The 22876-nt window shown below is 46.9% G+C and overlaps 1 protein-coding gene and 1 long non-coding RNA gene across 7 annotated transcripts in view; one reads left to right on the forward strand and one right to left on the reverse strand.

The window, feature by feature from the left end:
- LOC142063547 (uncharacterized) overlaps positions 1 to 18725 on the reverse strand; it is a 38807-nt gene extending 20082 nt beyond the window's left edge. For both annotated transcript variants that reach the window (XR_012662806.1, XR_012662805.1), the window contains exons 1-2: positions 18695 to 18725; positions 15335 to 15581 (exon numbers count right to left, since the gene is read on the reverse strand). This is a non-coding gene — a long non-coding RNA (uncharacterized LOC142063547). The remainder of the gene's footprint in view (positions 1 to 15334; positions 15582 to 18694) is intronic.
- Positions 18726 to 18781: 56 nt separating this feature from the next.
- The window catches only part of INPP5F (inositol polyphosphate-5-phosphatase F), a 45555-nt gene continuing 41460 nt past the window's right edge, over positions 18782 to 22876 (forward strand). For all 5 annotated transcript variants that reach the window (XM_075107358.1, XM_075107362.1, XM_075107360.1 and 2 more), the window contains exon 1: positions 18782 to 19216. In XM_075107358.1, coding sequence (XP_074963459.1) covers positions 19120 to 19216 — 97 coding nt within the window. In that variant the 5' untranslated portion in view covers positions 18782 to 19119. The remainder of the gene's footprint in view (positions 19217 to 22876) is intronic.

Here is a 22876-nt window from a genome sequence, read left to right on the forward strand (position 1 = left end):
GATTACACTGAATAAAGGATATAAGGTAGAAAGGGTTGTATAACAGTATCATAAACAAATATTGCTGCCTAGAAACAACAGGCATAGACACATTAAAATATTTAAGGTACCTTAAATATTAACTACCTAGCAACACGTCCCTGATTACTTCAAGGAAAATATGCACTACTACGGAAGGCAGAAATCATAGCATTCTTTTTTTTTTTTAAAAGTAACAATTAGACACATCACTCTTGTTACATAACATACAATTACATGCATAGGGAATCCCTGCCTTAAATAGTTTATGCTTGACTATACTAAGAAACAATATATGGCTATGAAATAACAGGATATGTGTTTGATAGAGCTGAGAAATTGGATCTCTGCATCACTAAGTTCTAGTTCCTCCTCTGCCTCTGATTTACAGTGAGACCACACCAACTTGCTTATGTCCACCCATTCCTATTTTGGTGCTTGCAATTATAACGTAGCTGTGCCATAGCACAGGCAAACCTAATCTGAAGCACATTACATGACATCATTTGACAAGAGAACTAGGATAGGCTGTGAGTCTTACTTCTCTTGACGCTGCTTATGTCACTTAATGTTCGTGTGTGTTACTCTCATAGTGACCTATGGTGCACTCGCATGAGGGGCTCCCAGGGGTTATAGCTCGGCACTGCTAAGTCTTCCTGCACCATTGCACATTCCAAGCATATGAGCCCGAAGACAGAATTTCCTCCTGCAGTATTTGTAAAACAGCTGAAAGGACTGTGATGGAAAATGGTTTCCAGTAATAGTTAAACAAACTTTCTAATCTTGCATGTGTTCATTACAGCAGTGAGTAAACATGTTGGCAGGATGCTTACACGCTGTGGTGGCAGGCTCTAGTAGATGCCTACATTCTTGTGATTTTTTTTTAAAGTTTATAAAAGGTGTCAGGTTAATGCAGGTTTGCAGGGTGTTGGAGGTCTTGGGTTCCTGCAGTTCTAGTTATTACAAACCACACTGACATATCCAGCATTTTAAAAGCTGGGATACTTTCAGATTTGGCTTCCAAAGCGGGCTTTGTAGAACCCTAGTTGCACATGACACTCTCAAGCTTCATGTAAAACCAATAACCATTTCCAGACTGGGTTCTACATGAAGACAGTAATCCCCTAGCAAAGGGATTAGAGTTTACCAAAAAGAAAGCCATTGGCTCATTTCTGCACCTCTTTATTCCCTAACCACAACTCTAATCCTCCTTCCAAAGTTTAACTCTACAAACAATCCTAATCCTTCAGTGTCTACCTGCCTCAAAAGAAATACAAGCCTGCAGGCTTGGGCAGAACAAGCCTTGAATTTTTCCAGCAGCACTTCTAGACTGAACACTAGCAGCAGTTCTTAATTTCCTGCAGGCTTGAAACTGAGCACAAGCTAACTGAGGAAAGGATGGTAAATTGAAGTGGAAAAACACTGAGTGAAGGTGTAGTTTCAAATATTCTCAGTGACACCTAACGTTTGCGATTATTTAACAGATTAGCTTTTATCTATTAGGCTTTGCTTTTCAGTAGGAGGGAATGAATCAACCTTTTATAAAATCAGGCCCTATATAAATGTTGGTCCAGAAAAGGTTCACAGCTTTTACTCATTCTCTTGAATCTGTGCTTTTATTGAATGAGGAATGAGGAATTTAGCCAAATCTTTATTATTTGTGAATGCATATTGAGCTTTCTTCTGATAAGCCAGTACTTTATTTGTTTACCATAAGTCATGCTTTCTTGTTTTTGTCAGTTATTGAAAAATGCCCTAGTGCATACCTCACAGAGGCGTTTTCAGACACCTGGCTCACCTGGGGCAACAGCTGAGTGGTACAACCTGTCCCTTTTATGCTTGTGGTCTGTTAGCTTCAGGACACGCTGCTTGGAAAGACTCACTGACACCAGTTTAGCAGAGGATCTGTATGTAAGTGCCATGCAGAGAAGGGTGAAAGAAGATGAAAACTTCATGATGTTGGTTCTGGTTGCTTAGGGTGATGCGTTCCTTATGATCACGCAAATTACTCTGGATTGTCTTAATTACATTAAAATAAAATGTGTTCTAAGATTTTTACAGGGAGGCTTAAAGCATTTATTTTTACAATTGCTTGATGCAGATTTTGTACCACCCAAGCCCCTTCATCGCGAGGATGAAATTATCTTAGTGTCATATGGTGATATTTTTGCTTTTTGTCCGTAAGTTTTCCACTGGGAATGCTGCATGAGTCTGCAATAGTTGTTGACAGAGCCTGATCCATCAGTGTAATCTACTGCTGATGTACCCTTTCCTGTAATATCCCTCTCACACAGGGGCAGGAAAGTCAGGGACCTTTTTGTGCTTACGATTCCCCCTGTTCTCCCTGGTGCATTTTCTGTCTCAAGGATTGCGTAGCTGGAGCTTGCTTTGTTGGCTGAAGTTGGAACAGAATCTGAGTATATTTATGTAAATGATGGAGGAAGAAAAGACCACTTTTTGTATTAGTTCATACAGACACTTTGGGTGTGATTCAAGCCGGTCATGTGCAGAAGGCACGTCTTGGCAAAATCAAGCCCTGAGACTCTTTCAAATTTAAAAATCTAAAAAACTAAAGTCACTTGGGCTTGAGCCAAGAAACATGTTTCTAACGAGCTTTATTTGCTACGTGGTGCTCTGATAATGGCAAAATCCCACCAGTGGTAGAAACCAGCAATGTCAGTAAATGGCTATTTAGCATTCATCACACAGCCAACAGCTACATAAAGGAAACAGGCCATTACAGCATCGTTATTGAAACCATCATATATGGCACAATTTTATACCGTGACAAAATTCTCTCTCTCAGGGCCACCGGATGCAGTTGCATTACTGTAAGAGGAAAATACGGCCCCTTTGCTCATGCCAGCCGACTGTCGCCGTTAGATGCGGTACTTAGCTCCACGTATGACGTCAACAGCAACTTGACGTCGAAGCCGGGACGATAATGGACCCCAGCGACCAGCAGAGGGCAACGGAGTACCGCCGGAGCGCTCCCACAAAACCGGGCGCGACCGCCCGGAGCCCCCGCCTTTGGAATCAGGGGGCGATGGGGGAATTTACGGGCTCGGCGTCTCTTTCTAAAGGAGCCACTTTAAAATATAATTTTACTTAAGCACCGAGGGTTGCGTGGAATGATGAGGGGAGAGAAGGTGACACAACTAATTTGTGCCACAGCAGCTCATAGCTTATGCTGTAGAAATCCACCAGCAGTTCCAGGTTTGACTGTTTTGTGGGGGGTTTTATTGGTTGGTGTTTTTTTTTTTAACAATACCTACTGTCACTATAGAAAAAATATAGGAAAGAAATGAAACTCCTTAATTTCCTTGATTTTATTCACGTCTGCTATCAGAGTCACAGAATCCCAGAATTGCAGAATGGCAGGGGTTGGAAGGCACCTCTGGAAATCACCCCGTCCCACCCCCTGCTTGAGCAGGCACACCCAGAGCAGGGGCACAGGACCGCGTCCAGGTGGGGTGTGAATGTCTCCAGGGAAGGGACCCCACAGCCTCTCTGGGCAGCCTGTGCCCCTGCTCTGGCACCTGCACAGGGAAGGGGTTTTCCTCATATTGAGGTGGAACTTCCTGTGTTCCAACCTATGCCCATTGCCCCTTGTCCCAGCATTGGGCACCAATGAAAAGAGCCTAGTCCCATCATCCTGACACCCACCCTTTAGATATTTATAGGCATTGATAAGACCCCCCTCAGTCTGCTATGGCACTATGAAATACAGGTTCTTGTTCTAACTTTGCACATTTGTATGAATATATGAATGATATTAAAAAATCCCACCTGAGACCAGCACAAGAAACAGGGACAGTCACTGAGGTGTGCACTTTGGTGCCAGAGCTGGTAACATTTGTGTCAGTCTTTTGGCACATAATCATAATTTTCAGCTCAGTACCGGTGTTGTATGTATGAGTGTAGGCTAGCAAGAGGTGGCTGGAACCCTTCCAACCTCAAAACTACAAAATGTGAGCAGGGTTAAGTAGTTAGAGTATGTTGTATCAGAGTGCTTTTTCCTTATAAGGCACTGGGGAGTTGTACTGTGAGGCTTCTGAGGACTAGCAAAATACAAAATTTCAGCTGTGCTCTTTAATAAAGTGCTGCTTCAAGTGGAAGGTTGAACTAATGATCTTCAGAGGTCCCTTCTGACCAACACTGGTATATGTACGCTTTGATTTCTGAAAGACTCATTTTAAGAAAGCAAGACATGAAAATCACAATCAGTTATTCGGTAAACCTGTCTTTTGTTGAGAGTGCCATCTCTTAAAGCCAGGCCAGGCCAGAATTCGTATAAGCCACTTTTTCCCTGAGATGGAGTGATTGGATATTCTATTTTAAAGTGACTTACATCAGCAATAAAAGCTGCCAAGAAGTCACCATCATCTGACTCTAAGGGTTGCGCCAATCTTTTTGATATGATAGCTGATGCAGCCTTCTCTTGAACAAACTGGACTGTCAGAAGATGACATGTAAAGCATAGAGCAAATATTGGTCTTTGCGTAATGGAGTACTGTCAACATAAATTCATCCTATTATCACAATGGTTGGGGATTATTTTTCACCTAATTTCCATCTCAGAGAACCTTGCATGCTCTTATGTGTACTTATCTAGTATTTTGATTATATGATTCTAAAGTGCTTTCCAGTCATAAAATACTCCACGTGCATAGGTCATATGCATATTATTTGATTTATGAGTGGCATGGTAAATTATTTGCAATATCACTAGTATAACACAGCGGTGTTGATGCCCAGTCCCTCCTGAATCCTTTTCCAATAGGCGTTATACCGCTGTGGCAGGACATAATTTTTTATTTTATCTTCCATAAGAAGAATCCAAATACACTACAAAAACTTGAGGATACATAACAGCTACTTAAACTGACATACTCCAACTGAGAATCAACAATCACCACAGCTGGTTTTGTTAGTGTTAAATTGCTTTTGCCTGTGGATGCTATGTTTGCTTTAGAGTAGGGTAGTAGCATCTATTTTTAAGATTGTTATCAAATTTAAATAGTCTGTTTTTATCTTTTTCACTATAATTAACATTGAGGCTTGAGGCAAATCAAATCAGCTGACAGAACAACTGCATGCATAATGCACTAGCTGGACTCAGAAACCTCATTTCAAACCCTTTTAGTTATTTCAGGACTTGCTCATGTTTGTTTTTTCTTTTTGGGGGGTTTGGGCTTTTTTGGCACGTTCAGAGCTACTGCTTCTGTAAAGAAGCAATCATGGCTGACTGGAGAAATATGGAATGCCTTTTTTTGATTTTTTCCTGTTCTCTGTGTGAACTTTTTTCTTTACATTGCTTATTCATTGCTTTTTGGAAAACATTATAAAAATCTCCCTCAAATTTTAAAGTACATTTGGACAACAGATGCCTAGAAAGAAAGCAACGCTAAACAGCACAGAAGGAAACAAAACTCTTGTGAAGAAGGCATTTTTTCTTTAACTAAAACAATTGGGAGGGTATGGCTCTAGCTGACCCTGCTGTGAGCAGAGGGGTTGGACCACAGGTACCTTTTAACCTCAAACATTCTATGACTCAGTGAGAGTGAACATAGAAACCAGTTATTCTTGTCCTCTTTCCAGCAATTTTTATAGATTTCAAGACTGTTTTCCTGTTTCCCATGAGAAACTAGCCTAAAGAATCCTAATTCTTCAAATCATAGATCGTAGCTTCTAAAATTCAGAATATCCTTGATTTCATTTGGCTCATTTTCAGCTGATAATTCTTGAAACGGTTCTATCAAACTGAACATGGTATTCTCACTGAGGTCTTACTCATAGTAGAGTAAAGGGATTACAGCATATGTCTTGCAGTATTCATTGTATCCTGTGTATTCATTTTAGTACAACTGGATTTTATTTTACTATTTTCTTACTGGTTGGTTGATTAATTTATGATCTAGGATTACCCCAGAACTCCTAATTAACCAGCTGTTCTTGCACTTATATTTATACAGATGATCATTGCTCTTGGAAATTTTTCTCTTGCCAGATATTTCATTCATTTCAGATAACTTATTCAACTTGCCACAATAATCTCATAATGGAATCCTTATATCCAGTGGGCTTTCAGGCCCTCCTAGCTTGACACTTTACTAAGTACACTTGTTACTCCATTATTTGGGTCATTGGTAAAGATACAGGACAGTACTAAACTCGTGAGTTAACCATTAGTAACCTCTCTACAGGAGAAACTTCCCAACTATTTGGGACTGTGGAGGTGTCCTAACTGGACCATATTTCCTTACATAGTTATGGGAAAATCACAAGAGACAGGATCAAAGCAGATATACACTATCACCCAGGACTGTTGGACTGTTGTAAGAAGAAAAGATATTGATTCAAACTTAAATTTATGTCAACTGTTTCTTAACACTTTGCTGTCTTGCTGGTACTTGACAGTACATACTTTGATTATTTTTTTCTATCCTTTTTTCATTTAAGAAAAGGATCTGACTGACCTAAAATTCCCCAAGTCTTCCTTCTTTCCCTTTTTTAAGGCTCAGGATGGTGGCACAGATTCATCAACATATCGAAAGCTATAACCTCCAATTGACTTTGCAGACGTTAGAAAACAATAGCAAATTAGAAGCTCAAATACTTCTGCTTTCTGGGGCCTTGCTCATCCTCTGTTAGTCTTCAAAGATCAGCACTTACTTCTCCAAGGTTATTGTGTTATAGTGCTCTTATTTATCACACATAGTCATAGATCTAGGGTATAAAGCTATTATGGGTATGCAGTATAGATATTGCTCAAATATATATATAGTAACATAATTAAAATGTAAAACAAAGTGAAAAGCATGTTAGTAATTGTCAAGTGCTACATGTGGCTCTGGTTTTCCTTGGCTTCTCCCTGGTGCACCCCTTCACAAATGCAAAACCTGACTGACTCCAATGACAATACAGAACTTCCCTGATTTGTCTAAGGTATAGTCTTATATCAGGGTTTTTTTTTCTTATTATTTCCATAAAATACAGAGCTTGCTTTCATTTATCTGGATACAAATATGATTGTAATCTCTTTCACAGTAGCAGTTTAAAACATTTTACACATATCGATATAGTCAGGCTGTAATACCTCTGCACAGTAGGGAAATACTACCTTTAGTCATATATATGTAAAAGTGAGGTAGAGAGAGATTAAGTTATTAATCCAAGGCCAGGCAGAGAGGACAAGGATTTAGATTTTCTGACTTTCAGCCCCCTTTTGCAGTCTCATGTCTATCTTTTTTCCCTAGGTTTTACAATGACCTACATATGATTGTGCAAGAAATGCAAAGCCAGCAATAAACACATTTAGCCTGTATAGAGCAATGATCATCTACCCTAGTTATTCAAGTATAGAACATATAATCTCACAGGACAATAAAGTTCTTTTAATCTTCTGGTTTAGTCCTTTGAGAGTCATAAGAATTCTAATTACTGGTACAGTACTTAACTGCACATCAAGAGCTTGAGGACTGCAAATTCTATACATGATTTTTTTTTAATCCGCTAGCCACAGATGAAAAGCTGGTTGTGTTTTTTTGACCTAAATTATTGCCTAGCAGCTAGAGATTCTGCTCTTGGGTGAAAAGGATTGAGTGTTACTCTTAGAACTTCATGCATCCCTACTCTTCTCATAAACACTGGTGTGTTTATCTGCAGTATAAATGCAGCTTTATGAAGAGGTTGAGGTTCTGTACACGAGTTCTATTAGAGAGCAGGGGGCATGTATGTGAATAAGGTTTTATTAAGGCTCTATGTGTCTTTTAGAACAGCTGTACTAGCAGTGTTAAAAAAAAATCACCTCTTCAGCCAGCACATTTGTGCTGGTGAACCTGGTCAAGATACAGCAAGGCTTACAGAAGACCACTCTCACTGTTCCAGCTCATGTCATTTGGGAAGGTGTTGTAATGGTGTCTGGAAAAGCTCCTTCGCATGGCACACTCTGTGTCTCATCACAGGGCTCTGCTGCTCTAAGTGTAGATGAGCACATGAACTGGATTCCTTACAGTTGAAACAAAACCAGAAGATGCACTATGCACTCCAGGACTGCATCTGATGTCCTCCAGTTGCCAAGGCATCTGTAGGACAAAACTCAATCTAATCTTCAATAAAGCTCCTGGAATGTACAGAGGGCAGAAGCTGGAACCTCAGCACCAGCTCCAGTTCTCCAGATGCTTTCCTCTTGTCTTGCACTGCTTGCTAACATAGGCACGGCTGGCATTAGCGCATTCGTAATGTAGTCATGATCTGATTCTGCATTGCTCAGCAACTCAGAATGAATTGCCAAGTGAGTGACACGAAGGTAAACCCTGACCTTAAAAACTTAGGTTCTTCCCATTCAGTAAGGGCCAGGTAGGTCTACTATTACTCTGGTTACTGCTATTTGGAGTCCAGTTCCATAAACAGTACTTTAGTAGGTCATTCTGCATCTGCATTAGTTCCCTGAATTCAGTTCACAGTAGGCTGTGCAAATGCTTGTGGCTACGCAGTGCAGGCATGGAACAGGAATAGAAACACACAGCTGGGAAGGAGGAAATGATTATTTAAGCTGGCTTTAGCAGTATTGTTGCTGAATGTCACAGCATCTCAAACCTTACTCGGAAAAGTTGCCTCTGGAACATCTCCTGGGGTAAGGAAAGGAGAATTTGACCCCAAATTAATTTATTGCATAGGCTTTTGGTGCAACTCTACAAGTACACGTGCTATTTAAAAAGCTTATTAGTCATAATATAGAAAATTAAGTAAACTAGAGTGATAGCAAACAAATATCTTGTAGTAAAAATGTAATAGTTGAATGGAGTACTGAAGTATGTTTTCCCTTTTTCCCTCACATCTTGGTAATGCTTAAACCTTGGAGTGCTGAGACCGCTGGCTTCCAGGCTGATCAATAACGCCTCATTTTCTTGCGTTCCATCCCTTAAACATCTGTTTCTGTTATTGTTCCTTGTCTTGTAATGATTCTAAATCTCTGGAATGTGAACAGACGTTATGCTCTGGCTTTGTGCAGTACCTGGCACAGCGGGGGCCCTTATCCATAACTAGAATTCCTGGCCACGACAATAATGTAAACAATGCAGAATAATTAATAAATATTGTATAAAATAATAAGTGCCATGAGAAAGGGGAGCAAGAAGAAAGGGATTTAAAAAAAAAAAAAACCAACCCAGAGAAGGTTAGACTTTTCCTGCATTTATTTCCATCACATTCAACAGACAGAGATTTTTGTACCGAATAACAAATACAGTTCTTTTTCATAGGCTAGCCAAAACCAGGGTGAAGAGTGACAAAAATAAATGTATAACACTTCAGTACTTGGCAGCTATTGCTATTCTTCAGGCATTATTCGATGCGTGGTCTCAACAGTATTCATGGCACATAAAGTTAATTATGCGAAGAATGGAATACATATATTCTGTTATTTCTGATACTTTACTATCAGATTACAATACTAAGAAACTAAGTAGTCATATTTATAAATAGAGACAGAAAGTATGATAAAACTCGAGGGAAAAGCTAGATTCAGTGAACCCTAATAACATTACAAAGATAACAGGATGTTTTTGTTTCTATAATATTAAAATAGAAAAAAACCAGGAAAAATAAAGCAAATTCCAAGAAAACTACTTAAAGTTCATTAAAATTGGCTAAATGGTATGAGGAAAAAAAAGACTTAAAAATTTTTTTTCTAGACGACACATTAATTTCCAGTGATCTTAAAATGTCACTTTTCATCCTTTCTAAAAGCAAAAGTCTTGGTTTTGTTTTTGAAATGTGAAATGTTTTACTCTTAAAAAAAAACCAACCTAAGTTAAATGAAAGGGAGATAAGCTCTTCCAAAGGGTAATATAACCATTAACTTGCTCAGACTACTTTTAAATCTTGTTTTGCTAAGTATATCTTCAATGAATTGCTAATGGATTTCCATCCCATTTTTTATTAAATTTATTGTGCTCCGCTCCCAAGACACAGAGTTAAATACTGTTTTGTAGCTACGACCACCACCAAGACAAAGCTGTCTGTGAAACATTTCTGTAGAAGCCCAAATTCTGACCTCATGCCACCCTAATAAAGACACATACAGTTGTGAGGAAGCCTGTTTTAGAAACACCTACACTGAAGCTTCCTTTGATCAAACGTAGGTCTAGAAAGGGAAGTCTCTTGTAAGGCAAATGTGCAAAAGCCCACACTTGGGAAAAATGAGTGGATTGTGTATATTGCCTTGATGCTTTCTGGCAAATGGGATTGATGCTTAATCAGCCCTTTATCAATGAAAAGGCTGAAATGGGGCCATGGAGCAAAAAATACAGAATCTACTTGGTAAAGGACTTTCTGCGTCTGAACTGGTCTACTCTGTACATTTACAAAACTACTGGCAAAGCTGCATGCCTAGGTGATCAGATAAGGAAAAGCAAGTAGAATCTATTTTAAATTAGCTGTGAATTTTATTATGACAGCCATGAAGAGCAGCCTGTCATTTACCTTGGAGAAATTACAAATTCAATGTGCCCTTGGTGTACTACAAATAGTATTTTAACTGATGAAGGCAGACCAATGACACCACAAGGAACATTTTCACATGTGATTGCACTAGCAAAGTGAAATTTGTAATTGTAGAATACAAGAATTGTAGGCAGTCACAATGTTCTTATTTACTTTTCCAAATGGTCTCATTTGATCTTACCAGAAAGTGCAACAGAAGAAAATCAAAACATTACCCAGAAGCCATATAGTATACTGCAGATGTTAACCACGTACGCGTTGCTTTGAAGGGAAAATGTTATTGTTTTCCTGTGTGCTCAGTGAAGTTCAGTGAAGTCAATGGAAATATTCCCATTGGCAAGTAAGAGGTTTTCATGGGGAAGCAGGAAATACCAGAGTCCGTCTTCCTTTAGAGATAACTACTGCGGCTGCCATATGAAAAAGTCATTTAAGTGGAAAGAAAGCTGAAAATAAATTCAGGCAAAACTTCTTATGCCAAACTGCTTTCTCTGTTTCTGAGAAAGTTTTAATTTTCTTGCCAAAAGCTATTCATGCCAGTGGTTTTGTATTTTTCTGTTATAAAACACAACATACAAGTATTTTTCAGAGTATTTGATATAGAAAGCACATTTACAGGTACTTCAGAAGTGTTCTGGTGGCAACTGTTGGCTGTTACAAACAAATCTTATCTGCTATTCTGCCAATCAGAAGATCCTACTGTGTTACTTTTGTTCTGAGAGGAGGTTCCTTCTCAAAGCAGGCTTTCCAGAGTGTCTGTTTAATGCATAATATAACCTCCCTACAAAGCACACAAAAGTCTTTTTGAAAACATATTTCAAAAGAGGAAAGTAACTCAGGAGCGCTTCTTGCACCATAGTTTATTAACCATCTCACACAGGTGGGCAGCTACCAGGTTAAGTAAATACGTGATGAAGGATTAGGTAAATTAAAGAATCTGACTGGAATATTGTAGAAGCCCTGATCCATGGGTGTGATTTAAGACAGTAAGAGTGTAGCAACATGGATTTATCATTCATATTGCTGTACTAGTAGGAACACATTAAAACCATCTAAGTTACAGAAACAGGCAAACCAGTTTGTCTTACCTGCAGAAAGACAGCTTGCAAGGAAACCAGCAGGTGTAACAGGAGGCTGGCCTGACTGAATGGGGAAAACCTAAACAAGCTCAAGTGCAAAAAGGAAGCATATGGGAGATGTAAGTCGGTAGGGATTACTGAGGAGGAATACAGATGCATTGCCTGGGCACACGGGGGTGAAAACAGGAAGGCCAAAGCACAGCTAGGTTAAAAACTGGCAAGGAGTATGAAGGGTAACAAGAAAGGCTTCTATAGTTACTTTGGCATCAAAAAGATGACCAAAGAAAACTTAAGCCCATGGCTGAGTAGGGCGGGCAGCTTTGTGATAAAGAACATAGAAAAGGCCAAGGCCATTTTGCCTCAGATTTCACTGGAGGATCTGCTTTCAGGCCTCCCATGCCTCTGTGTCTAATAGCAAAGCTGGGGTACAGAAGCTCTAGTGGTAGAAGACGACCGAGATGGGGACTACTTAAATAAGGTGACATACAAGAAGTCCATGTTACCTGATGGGATGCATCCAGAAGTGCTGAGGGAGCTGGCTGATGTCACTACAAGACTGCTTTTTATAATCTTTGTCATAGCACTTGACTATCCCATAAACAACTAGACTGCATACACCCGGAATAAATAATAAGGCAGCAAAAATTATTTTCACTCGTTGTCAGATAGCTAAATAAGTGATGGCTCAACCTGTCAGTTGAAAGCAAAGCAGCAAATGCCCATACTACAAAATTTCCACTAACTGCACCTATGAACTGGTATCTCAAATAGCAAAAGAGGAATTAGCTGAGTACAACAGTATCATGCAGGCAAACAGGAGTGCTCCAAATACGTTACAGGTATATTCACTGCCAAAGAAAAATTTTCTAATATTCATCTGGAAGCTACCAGGAACATGAAAGCCAAACAAACAAAAAAATGTTCCATGACTTCTTAATCACAGACACTTAGAAATAAAGATCCTCATGCTCTCTACAGTGTCATTTCCAAAACTGGTATCATTCATCCCAGGAAGAGTTGTGTATTTGTCCAATCTATCCAGTCAATTGTACTTCCAAGTATAGAGTGTTGCTTAATCACATCACTTGCCATTAATCAACATTTAAACTTGAAATCAAGCTGTGGGCAATCAGGTAATATTGAGAGCAAGAGTGCGTGACTAATTGCCAGCCTGTGCATGTCCTTACTGCTAGCTATTGACAATGAATTGCAAAAATGCAAAATTCCTTTTCCAATTTTTTTTCCTATGCTAACTAAAGCTGACAGGCTCATAAAAACACTGCCCAGCTGTGAATCTACAGAAAACACACTGACTGTAAACAGAAAACTACCCAAGGGGAAAAAATCCTGATCCCAGGTGAAACAAAGGGTAAAACAAAGTCTGTCCTTGAAATCCTTGCAACGAGCTCAGAATTATTTTAATGGCAACCCTATGCACTGCACTACAACACTGAACTATTTGGAAAATGCATGCAGAATAAAGATGATATTGGAAGTGGCAGTGATAAATATTTAGCAAATAATAGTGCAGACTGCCCAGAAGTAGAGGGAAGAGATGGGAGCAAAAATAAAGGGTTTTGTTTTGACCCCTTGAGATGTTCAGTTTCTAGTCATAAACAGAAAAGTTCTGAAGCACATGCTCATCTTAAAAGATGTTAATGTCCAATCAAACATATTTAATTTACACATCTAAAGCCATGCATACACTTAAATGCTTTTCTATACTGGATGCTCAGTACCTTCTGAAATCAAGCTCTTACTTGGGTCTTGAACATTAACATTTAATAAAGAGATTTATCATTTCTTAATATCCTTTAGTCACGTGTTTTGTAGCATAACTAATACATATGAGTAATACATTAATGGAGAAACATTGTATGAGAGAACTTTTCAAAGAATGGTTTGAAAGCAGTGCTGTTCAATGGTAGGTATTTTAATAATCATTAGTATATGTTTTTATTTGTGACCTGAAGAGGCTAACCTCCCTAGTAGTCCATCCCTCTCCGTCAGCACAGGCTTCAGTGCTCCTAGCTAGTGTGTGCCCAAAGGAACTCTTGATTTGGTGTGACAAAGGGAAGCAGAAACCTCTGGCAGTGGACAGAAATTCCTAAAATGGATCTGCTACTGACAGAACAGACTCACTCTGGAAATCTCTGCCCTCAGCTCCTGGTTCCCATGCCCCCACTGGAGATTCCCCCTCCCTTGTTGTGTGACAAATGCCAAGCCAACTGTTCATGGAGCTGTTAACTGAGTGGGTGAGTCCACAGCAGGGGGCAGGACACCTTTCTTGCTGTCATTTTCATATTATTGTTTATACTTACAAGACAATATTAATCATCTTTGCTAAAGCCTTTATGGGTTTCTCAGATAATTAATTCAACATATATGTAAACATCAAATGCTTACATTTACACAATGAAATGAAGGAATACCACTGAATAAGGTGTTTATTTGCACTGTCCAGAAACCGCCAACAAAATATTCAGGCTGGCAGGTGTGTACAACTGGCAGCTAAAAGAGATTCTTCCACCTAAGGAGAGTTAACTTCTCAAAGATCTGGCTTACCTCCCATCTTAGCAAATCTCAGCTCCAAATAATTCTCAAATTTTTTTTTCTTAAGCCTTCACACATTGCACCGTGAAAAAGGGAATGCTGCAGCTACTGCCACTAAGATGGCAGTTGCCTGTGACTCATTATCTAACTAAACTGCTGTCCCTCTGCCCTGCTCATAGTGCAAGCCAGGGAAGAGACAGAGCAAAACTCGAGAATCTTTTCACTGTCAACTGCCGGTTCCTTGCAGGGTCGCAGAGCGACTTCTCTCCCAAAGAAGCTGCTGCCACAATTTTACTGAGCTGAGCATTTGAAAGACCTGAGGCTCTTTCTGTCCCTCACCCTTCCCTCTAGGCAGCTAAAACTGGAAGACGCATGCAGCTTTCTTACCACACCAGGAGCTTTTGGTTAGAGGCACAAATTATGTCCCATTGCAATCACAGCTCTGCTGTCTGTTCCCTTTACCTGAAATTTCTCAATGCCTTCTCTGCTTGGGCTAGGCTTCATTTTATGGCACTATAAATGTATATCATTTACAAGTGAGAAAACAGCACTATGTTGCCCTGCTAGGAAACAAGCTGTGGACCAGTCCATCCCTGTACTGCATTCTTGTGTATGTTTGATATGTCTTTGAAAATATGTGACATTTTGCTTATGAGAAAATCAAGAAGAAAGTAATTCAAAAGAGATATATTCATTAAAATGTTGAGAAGCCATTTAAAACCTTCTCTTGCCTGGTACCTGCAGAGTGATATGAATTACTAGCATTACTAGCATTCTGCCAATGGCCTTGACTGCTACATACAAGAACTAGGCAGGACAGTGATACACTGGAAGCTGTAGGGCATTCACAAAGCACAGGATTTTCAAGAAAGAATAGTGCCATCTGTTTGCATACCTGCCCTGGGGAAAATGTTAAGAGATACTAGCATCTATTATCAAATCAAATAGAGTTCAGTTCCATTCATATCATTCCTATACTATTTAAGTGTACTTAAAAAAAAAAAAGCAAAAATATCAGAGGTAAGACCTTATATTTGAAAGTAAAGTTTTAAATTGCATTCAAAATAATATAAAGCCTGTCTAGAGACACAAAAAAAATGATTCAGGAAAGAAGCGCAGATGGAAATAAATAAAAGGATGAGAAAACTGGCTTTCCAGTACTATGTAAAACTACTTACTTGCATGTGCCATTAATTTTCAAGATATACTGAAGATCTTCTTTCAACAAACCAAGCTGTTCCCAAACGCCTGTATGCACCATGGGATGCTTTTTGTCTACGTCCATTTCTACTTCAGTTTTATAGGGAGTGGGACTTCAGCTTTGGTCAACAACCAAAAGCTCTGGAAACCTGTGGACAAGTGGACAGTAAGGCTGGGGTAGGTCTGTAGCAGTGACGGGTTTGCTGGCACCTTTTCCAGCGTTGCCTGGAGAGGAGAGAGGGGGTATAATTACCCTTGTACAAGGAGGTGCAAGGGCATAAATATACTTTCTGTATAAATATTTAAAGTCATAATGAGTCCTGTGCTCTGGCGTTGAGATTTCCTTCCACCACTAGCTGATGTACTATATCAACTCCTGCCTGTTTCCACCTATTATTAAAATTGCCCCTTCTTGGGAAAAGCGGCAAAAGCTTGGGGGATACAGGCTCGGCTGTTACACCTCGTCTGTGGCGGCTAACTGCGACCTCCTGCGGCTTGCGCTGCTGAAGGCTTCCAGGCCCTGCGGGGGCCCGGCTCTCCTCCAGGCACCAAGCGGCGGCGAGCGCAGGCCGGGGAGAACCGGGGTCCCCCGGGGGACGGGACGGGACGGGCCGGGCCGGGGAGAGCCGGGGCCCCCCGGGGGACGGGCCGGGCCGGGGAGCGCCGGGGCCCCCCGGGGGACGGGCCGGGCCGGGGAGCGCCGGGGCCCCCCGGGGGACGGGCCGGGCCGGGGAGCGCCGGGGCCCCCCGGGGGACGGGACGGGACGGGACGGGGAGAGCCGGGGCCCCCCGGGGGACGGGACGGGACGGGCCGGGCCGGGGAGAGCCGGGGCCCCCCGGGGGACGGGACGGGACGGGCCGGGCCGGGCCGGGGAGAGCCGGGGCCCCGCGGGGAACGGGCCGGGCCGGGCCGGGCCGGGGAGAGCCGGGGCCCCCCGGGGGACGGGACGGGCCGGGCCGGGCCGGGGAGAGCCGGGGCCCCCCGGGGGACGGGACGGGACGGGCCGGGCCGGGGAGAGCCGGGGCCCCCCGGGGGACGGGACGGGCCGGGCCGGGCCGGGGAGAGCCGGGGCCCCCCGGGGGACGGGACGGGCCGGGCCGGGCCGGGGAGAGCCGGGGCCCCCCGGGGGACGGGACGGGCCGGGCCGGGCCGGGGAGAGCCGGGGCCCCCCGGGGGACGGGACGGGCCGGGCCGGGCCGGGGAGAGCCGGGGCCCCCCGGGGGACGGGACGGGCCGGGCCGGGCCGGGGAGAGCCGGGGCCCCCCGGGGGACGGGACGGGCCGGGCCGGGCCGGGGAGAGCCGGGGCCCCCCGGGGGACGGGACGGGCCGGGCCGGGCCGGGGAGAGCCGGGGCCCTCCGGGGGACGGGACGGGCCGGGCCGGGCCGGGGAGAGCCGGGGCCCCCCGGGGGACGGGACGGGCCGGGCCGGGCCGGGGAGAGCCGGGGCCCCCCGGGGGACGGGACGGGCCGGGCCGGGCCGGGGAGAGCCGGGGCCCCCCGGGGGACGGGACGGGCCGGGCCGGGCCGGGGAGAGCCGGGGCCCCCCGGGGGACGGGACGGGCCGGGCCGGGGAGAGCCGGGGCCCCCCGGGGGACGGGACGGGCCGGGCCGGGCCGGGGAGAGCCGGGGCCCCCCGGGGGACGGGACGGGACGGGCCGGGCCGGGGAGAGCCGGGGCCCCCCGGGGGACGGGACGGGACGGGCCGGGCCGGGGAGAGCCGGGGCCCCCCGGGGGACGGGACGGGACGGGCCGGGCCGGGGAGAGCCGGGGCCCCCCGGGGGACGGGACGGGCCGGGCCGGGCCGGGGAGAGCCGGGGCCCCCCGGGGGACGGGACGGGACGGGCCGGGCCGGGGAGAGCCGGGGCCCCCCGGGGGACGGGACGGGACGGGCCGGGCCGGGGAGAGCCGGGGCCCCCCGGGGGACGGGACGGGACGGGCCGGGCCGGGGAGAGCCGGGGCCCCCCGGGGGACGGGACGGGACGGGCCGGGCCGGGGAGAGCCGGGGCCCCCCGGGGGACGGGACGGGACGGGCCGGGCCGGGGAGAGCCGGGGCCCCCCGGGGGACGGGACGGGACGGGCCGGGCCGGGGAGAGCCGGGGCCCCCCGGGGGACGGGACGGGCCGGGCCGGGCCGGGGAGAGCCGGGGCCCCCCGGGGGACGGGACGGGACGGGCCGGGGAGAGCCGGGGCCCCCCGGGGGACGGGACGGGACGGGCCGGGCCGGGGAGAGCCGGGGCCCCCCGGGGGACGGGACGGGCCGGGCCGGGCCGGGGAGAGCCGGGGCCCCCCGGGGGACGGGACGGGACGGGACGGGCCGGGGAGAGCCGGGGCCCCCCGGGGGACGGGACGGGACGGGCCGGGGAGAGCCGGGGCCCCCCGGGGGACGGGACGGGACGGGACGGGCAGAGCCGGGGCCCCCCGGGGGACGGGACGGGACGGGCCGGGCAGAGCCGGGGCCCCCCGGGGGACGGGACGGGACGGGCCGGGCAGAGCCGGGGCCCCCCGGGGGACGGGACGGGACGGGACGGGCAGAGCCGGGGCCCCCCGGGGGACGGGACGGGACGGGACGGGCAGAGCCGGGGCCCCCCGGGGGACGGGACGGGACGGGCCGGGCCGGGGAGAGCCGGGGCCCCCCGGGGGACGGGACGGGACGGGCCGGGCAGAGCCGGGGCCCCCCGGGGGACGGGACGGGCCGGGCCGGGCCGGGGAGAGCCGGGGCCCCCCGGGGGACGGGACGGGCCGGGCCGGGCCGAGCCGGGGCCCCCCGGGGGACGGGACGGGACGGGCCGGGCCGGGGAGAGCCGGGGCCCCCCGGGGGACGGGACGGGACGGGCCGGGCCGGGGAGAGCCGGGGCCCCCCGGGGGACGGGACGGGACGGGCCGGGCCGGGGAGAGCCGGGGCCCCCCGGGGGACGGGACGGGACGGGCCGGGCCGGGGAGAGCCGGGGCCCCCCGGGGGACGGGACGGGACGGGCCGGGCCGGGGAGAGCCGGGGCCCCCCGGGGGACGGGCCGGGACGGGCCGGGCCGGAGAGAGCCGGGGCCCCCCGGGGGACGGGCCGGGACGGGCCGGGCCGGGGAGAGCCGGGGCCCCCCGGGGGACGGGCCGGGACGGGACGGGGAGAGCCGGGGCCCCCCGGGGGACGGGACGGGCTGCTCTCGGCCCCGGCGAGAGAGCGTCGAGGCTGGGCATCACCGGCGCTGAAGGGAGGGCACGCGCCCCGCCTCTGATCCAGCCGCCGGCAGCCCCGGGCGTTACCGCCCGTTATCCCCGCCGCAGAGCGCATAGCGTCCTGCTATCCACCTCCCTCCCCGCCACGGCACCTCAGCCCGCTCACCTCCCCGCTCCTCACCACCTCCGCGGGGTGCTTACAGGACCAGCCTAAGGGGACCGGCGGGCGAGGACGGCGGACGAGGGCGAGGACGGCGGACGAGGGCGGGGCCGGGTGCCGCAGCCCCGCCCCCGTGCTCCTCAAGCCCCACCCCCCGCAGCGGTGCACCTTTAAACGCGCGCCGAGGAACTGACGGGTAGTATCACGTGCGGTGCGGGTGGGGCCTGAGTGTGCGCTCGTGCCTAGGCGGCTACGGAAGCGAGCGCGCGCACCCGCGTCCGGCTCGGGAGCGCGCCCCGGCCCTCCCCCTTCCACCCGGCGGGAGCCCCGCGGCTGCGGAGCGGCGGGAGCGCGTCGCTCGCTCACTCGCCCGCCCGCCCGCCCGCCCTCCTTCCTTTCCCTTTTCTCCTTCCCGGTGGCGGAGTGCGAGGATGGAGCTGTTCCAAGCCAAGGACCACTACATCCTGCAGAGCGGGGAGCGGGCGCTGTGGTGCAGCCGGAGGGACGGCAGCCTGCAGCTGAGAGCCGGTGAGCCCCCACCGCGGCGCCGGGGCCGGGGCGGGCCTCCGTGCCCGTTTCCTGTGTGGGGAAGGGCGGGCCGGGACCCACCCGCCCGGGGTGCCCTCGCCGGCGCGCCCTCGCCGGCGCGGGGCGGTGGCTGCGGGCGGCCGGGACGGGAGGGAGGGTCGGCGAGGGGAAGGGCGGCGGGGGAGGGACTAGCCCCGGGGCGCCCCGTGGCGGTGCCGAGCCTCGGCTGAGGGCGGGGGGCGGCTGGGCTTGGTCGCCGCGGGTCGCCCTGGAGGCGGCGGCTCGGTGCTGCGGGGCTCGGCGCCTCCTTGGCCCGGTCCCCGCGGTGCCGGAGGTCACGCGTGTCCGGGCACTGGTGGCCCGGCGGCAAACGTTATCTTCTGCCGGCTCAGGAATTGTTTTCTTTTTTTTTTTCTTGCACAACGTGTTTTGTTTCTCTGCCAAACCCAGCCGGGCTGCCCCTGCCAACGCCCCGAGCTTAACCTGAATAGTTTGTAGCGTTGAAATGCATCTGGTCACCCTTAGCGGGAGCATCACCAAGTAAGAAAGGGCCATCTTGTGTTGGTGTCAGCCTTATGTAAGTGATGCTTGCCAGCGTTTCTGATAAACGGTGATTGTGTCTTTGAACGCCTGTGTTCTGTGGTCTGCTTTTTTTCGGGGAAATTGAACAGGTGTCTGAGCTTGCAAATCGCTCCCAAATTTTTGTTTAGTGACTATAGGCAGTGTAAGTGACAATTACACAGGGGGCTCTGTGTATTAATATCAGGCTGCACAGAAGGTAGTGGGAACAAAAACTGTAGATGGAGTGAGTTGTGTTAACAGACATTTCGAAACAATGGTAATTATAATGTGTCATCGGGGAGGTTAGTCAGTAAAGGTGTCCATAAAATGAAATTCCATCCTTAGAGATTAGCTTGCTTTGAGTAATATACATAGCTTAGACATAAAGGACTATAGTGTACCTGCTTATAAGTTAAAAATACTCTAAGTAGCTGGATGTCTCACCAAAGATGTGGCAGGTTGCGCAGATGTTGCATACAGCTTTCTAAAATCGGGATCCATGTTGTGCTGAAACAGCCAGTTAAGCACACATATGACCGGGTTGGCTATCTGGGGACAGTATGCTTCATGAGCCCTTTTTTTTTTAAATAAAAAGGCTGGAATAACTTTATCCTTAAACATCAAATACCATTGTTATCTGTGTTTATCCAAAGAACTGTTTTTCATACTGGTGTTTCTTGTGTTATGTTTTGTCAGTGCAATTTGTTGGCATCACTTAGATAAAATTACAGTCTGTCTCAAGTTAAACTGACTTATAGCAGCTTCACTTAAGGTTTAAAGTCCAGTAATGCTTTGATTTATAAATCACCTTACAAAATATTTGATGTTAAGCTAGCAAACAATACTGGTAGTCAGTGAAATGCATGTTTCTGGGCGGGGTGGTGTGTGTGGAGGGAAACACCTCAGTTTTAGGTTTACGATAGTTATAGTCATCTGCATAGGCATAAAAGCTTTTATTTGACCCAGAGTAGTAAAAGAACAAACTAGTGAACTGTGGTTGTGGAGATTGATGCTTCTAAAAACTAAAGCTTTTGAACACCCATCGCTTGTTTTAATGCAGCCACTTCTGTGATTCTTTTTCTCCTGAAGTCTGCTAACTTCATGGAGACTTTGCCAGTGCCCAGCTGTTTGTCTGCACGCTGTTCAGCAGCATTTTGTCCTTAGCCTACCTTTAAATTTTCAGCCAGTATACATGTGATCCCTGTTGTGTGTCACCTGCAGATTAATGAAATGTAATATGATATTTGTTGAAGTCTCTTAGTCTGCTTGAAACTGTTGACTGTTAGTCATGCTTTCCCGTTTCAGTGTGTTTGTAGCTTTGTTTTTCCAAGCCTGTCTGTCTATCCTCTTATTGGAAAGCGGGCTCTAGGGCTGTGAAATGAAATACCTTAGTATGGTAAAACTAAGCCCAAGAAAAAAACAGTTGCTGCACAAGAAGTATTTCTTGGATCAATAGCTCTTGTTTGTATTCAGATGAAGCTGGATATCCTCAAGCTTACAATTTTATTATGTTTGACGATTTATAATCAAGGCCGCTGACTGGAAGTGAGTAAACGTATTACTGTGTGATGAGTCACTGCCATATTAAAAAAAGCCCAAAGTCATAACTTGTGTTCATTGACATGTTTAATAGTCTGTCGAAAGGCTATAATCTAATTATGTGTCTTTACTTGTTTTTGGGGACCTTGGTTTTATTCTGTCCCACAGAGGCTGCTCTGATTTAATCTTTATATGTTTGTGGATTGAAATAGATAATAAAGCAATACTTTGCAAGGCTTGCCAGTATGTGAAAGGTCTGAATCTAAAGAGCTGATGCTAAGCTTTATAATACTCTCCTCCCTCAACTATAATGGTATGTTCAGAAATTTGCTAATCTTGAAAGCTGTATTTCTGACCTCTTTGAATCATGGAGAAAACAGTTTGAATTAAAAAAAAGGCAAAAAACCTTGGTAAATATTTGCTATAAGCAAAGTCTGAGGTTGGCCCTAGTTCGAAGGATGTCTGTGTTTACAAAATATTTCTGGTGGCTTTTTCTTTCTCTGAAGTGAAAGCACTAGTGAGTCACCTGCAGGAAATACATGAATCACTCTGGCACCATAGATTTTGTTAGGAATTTAGGTGTCTACAGTGTAATTTTTCAGTGTAGTGAAAAAATATCTGTTGTTCAGCCATGCTCTGAATATGTTATACCATGTCTTGATTGGGATTTCTCTCTTGGTTGACTGTTTATGCTCTGCTTGGCTGCTCCTGACTGGTAGATCTACACAGATTACAAACATTGTTTTGTTGATGTTGTTGGTATAAATTTTGTGTATACACATGCATATATAAATACATATAGAGAAGAGCAAAAGTATTGAAGACACTGAATTTTCTTATCAGCAGAAAAAGGAATGAGACTAGTTTATGGGGTAAAAACTTCTATTATTATTGTGTTGGCCTTGATAATATTCCAGGCAGTAATGCCAGACTAAATAAGACTGCTACTAAAACTATTACTAGTAGTTGGGCTGGTTTCTACCACCTCAGAGGGGAAAAAAAAAAACCCAAACCAAACTATGAGATATTGACTGATACACAGATTGGAATTCTAATGCAACTTTTGGGGGCTTCATGGTCAAAGACTCCATCACCTCTGCTTGTAGGAGTAAGGTGGTGGTAAGATGTGTCTTACCTCTGGAGCTATAACCAGAGGCAAATGAGCATTTGTTTATTTTAAACATTTTAGGAAATTAGCGTTACAGTACTGATTTTCATCTGTTGAAAATGGTTGTGAATCAGTGACTGAAGCAATGCCTCTTAAATATTTTTCTTTTAACGACAGTTATGTTACCAAAAAGTATTTTCAGCATATCAGGGGAGAGATGTCAGGTTAGGTGTCTTAGTCTGTAGCGTGGAATCTCTGAATCACAGATCATAACGCCATCTAATATTCAAGCTATGTGTGCTTGCCTTACTCCTCAAGGACATTACAGGAATCAGTAGTAATTACTTGCCAGGATTCCTGAGCTGTTCTTCATGATTGTAGACTGGAGGAGAAGAGTAGCTCCTTTGTTGCAAGTCTGGTGCCTGTAAATGCTCAAGTGAAGGCCTTCATTT

This window comes from Phalacrocorax aristotelis, chromosome 12 (assembly GCF_949628215.1).
Source record: "Phalacrocorax aristotelis chromosome 12, bGulAri2.1, whole genome shotgun sequence".
Classification (NCBI taxonomy): domain Eukaryota; kingdom Metazoa; phylum Chordata; class Aves; order Suliformes; family Phalacrocoracidae; genus Phalacrocorax; species Phalacrocorax aristotelis.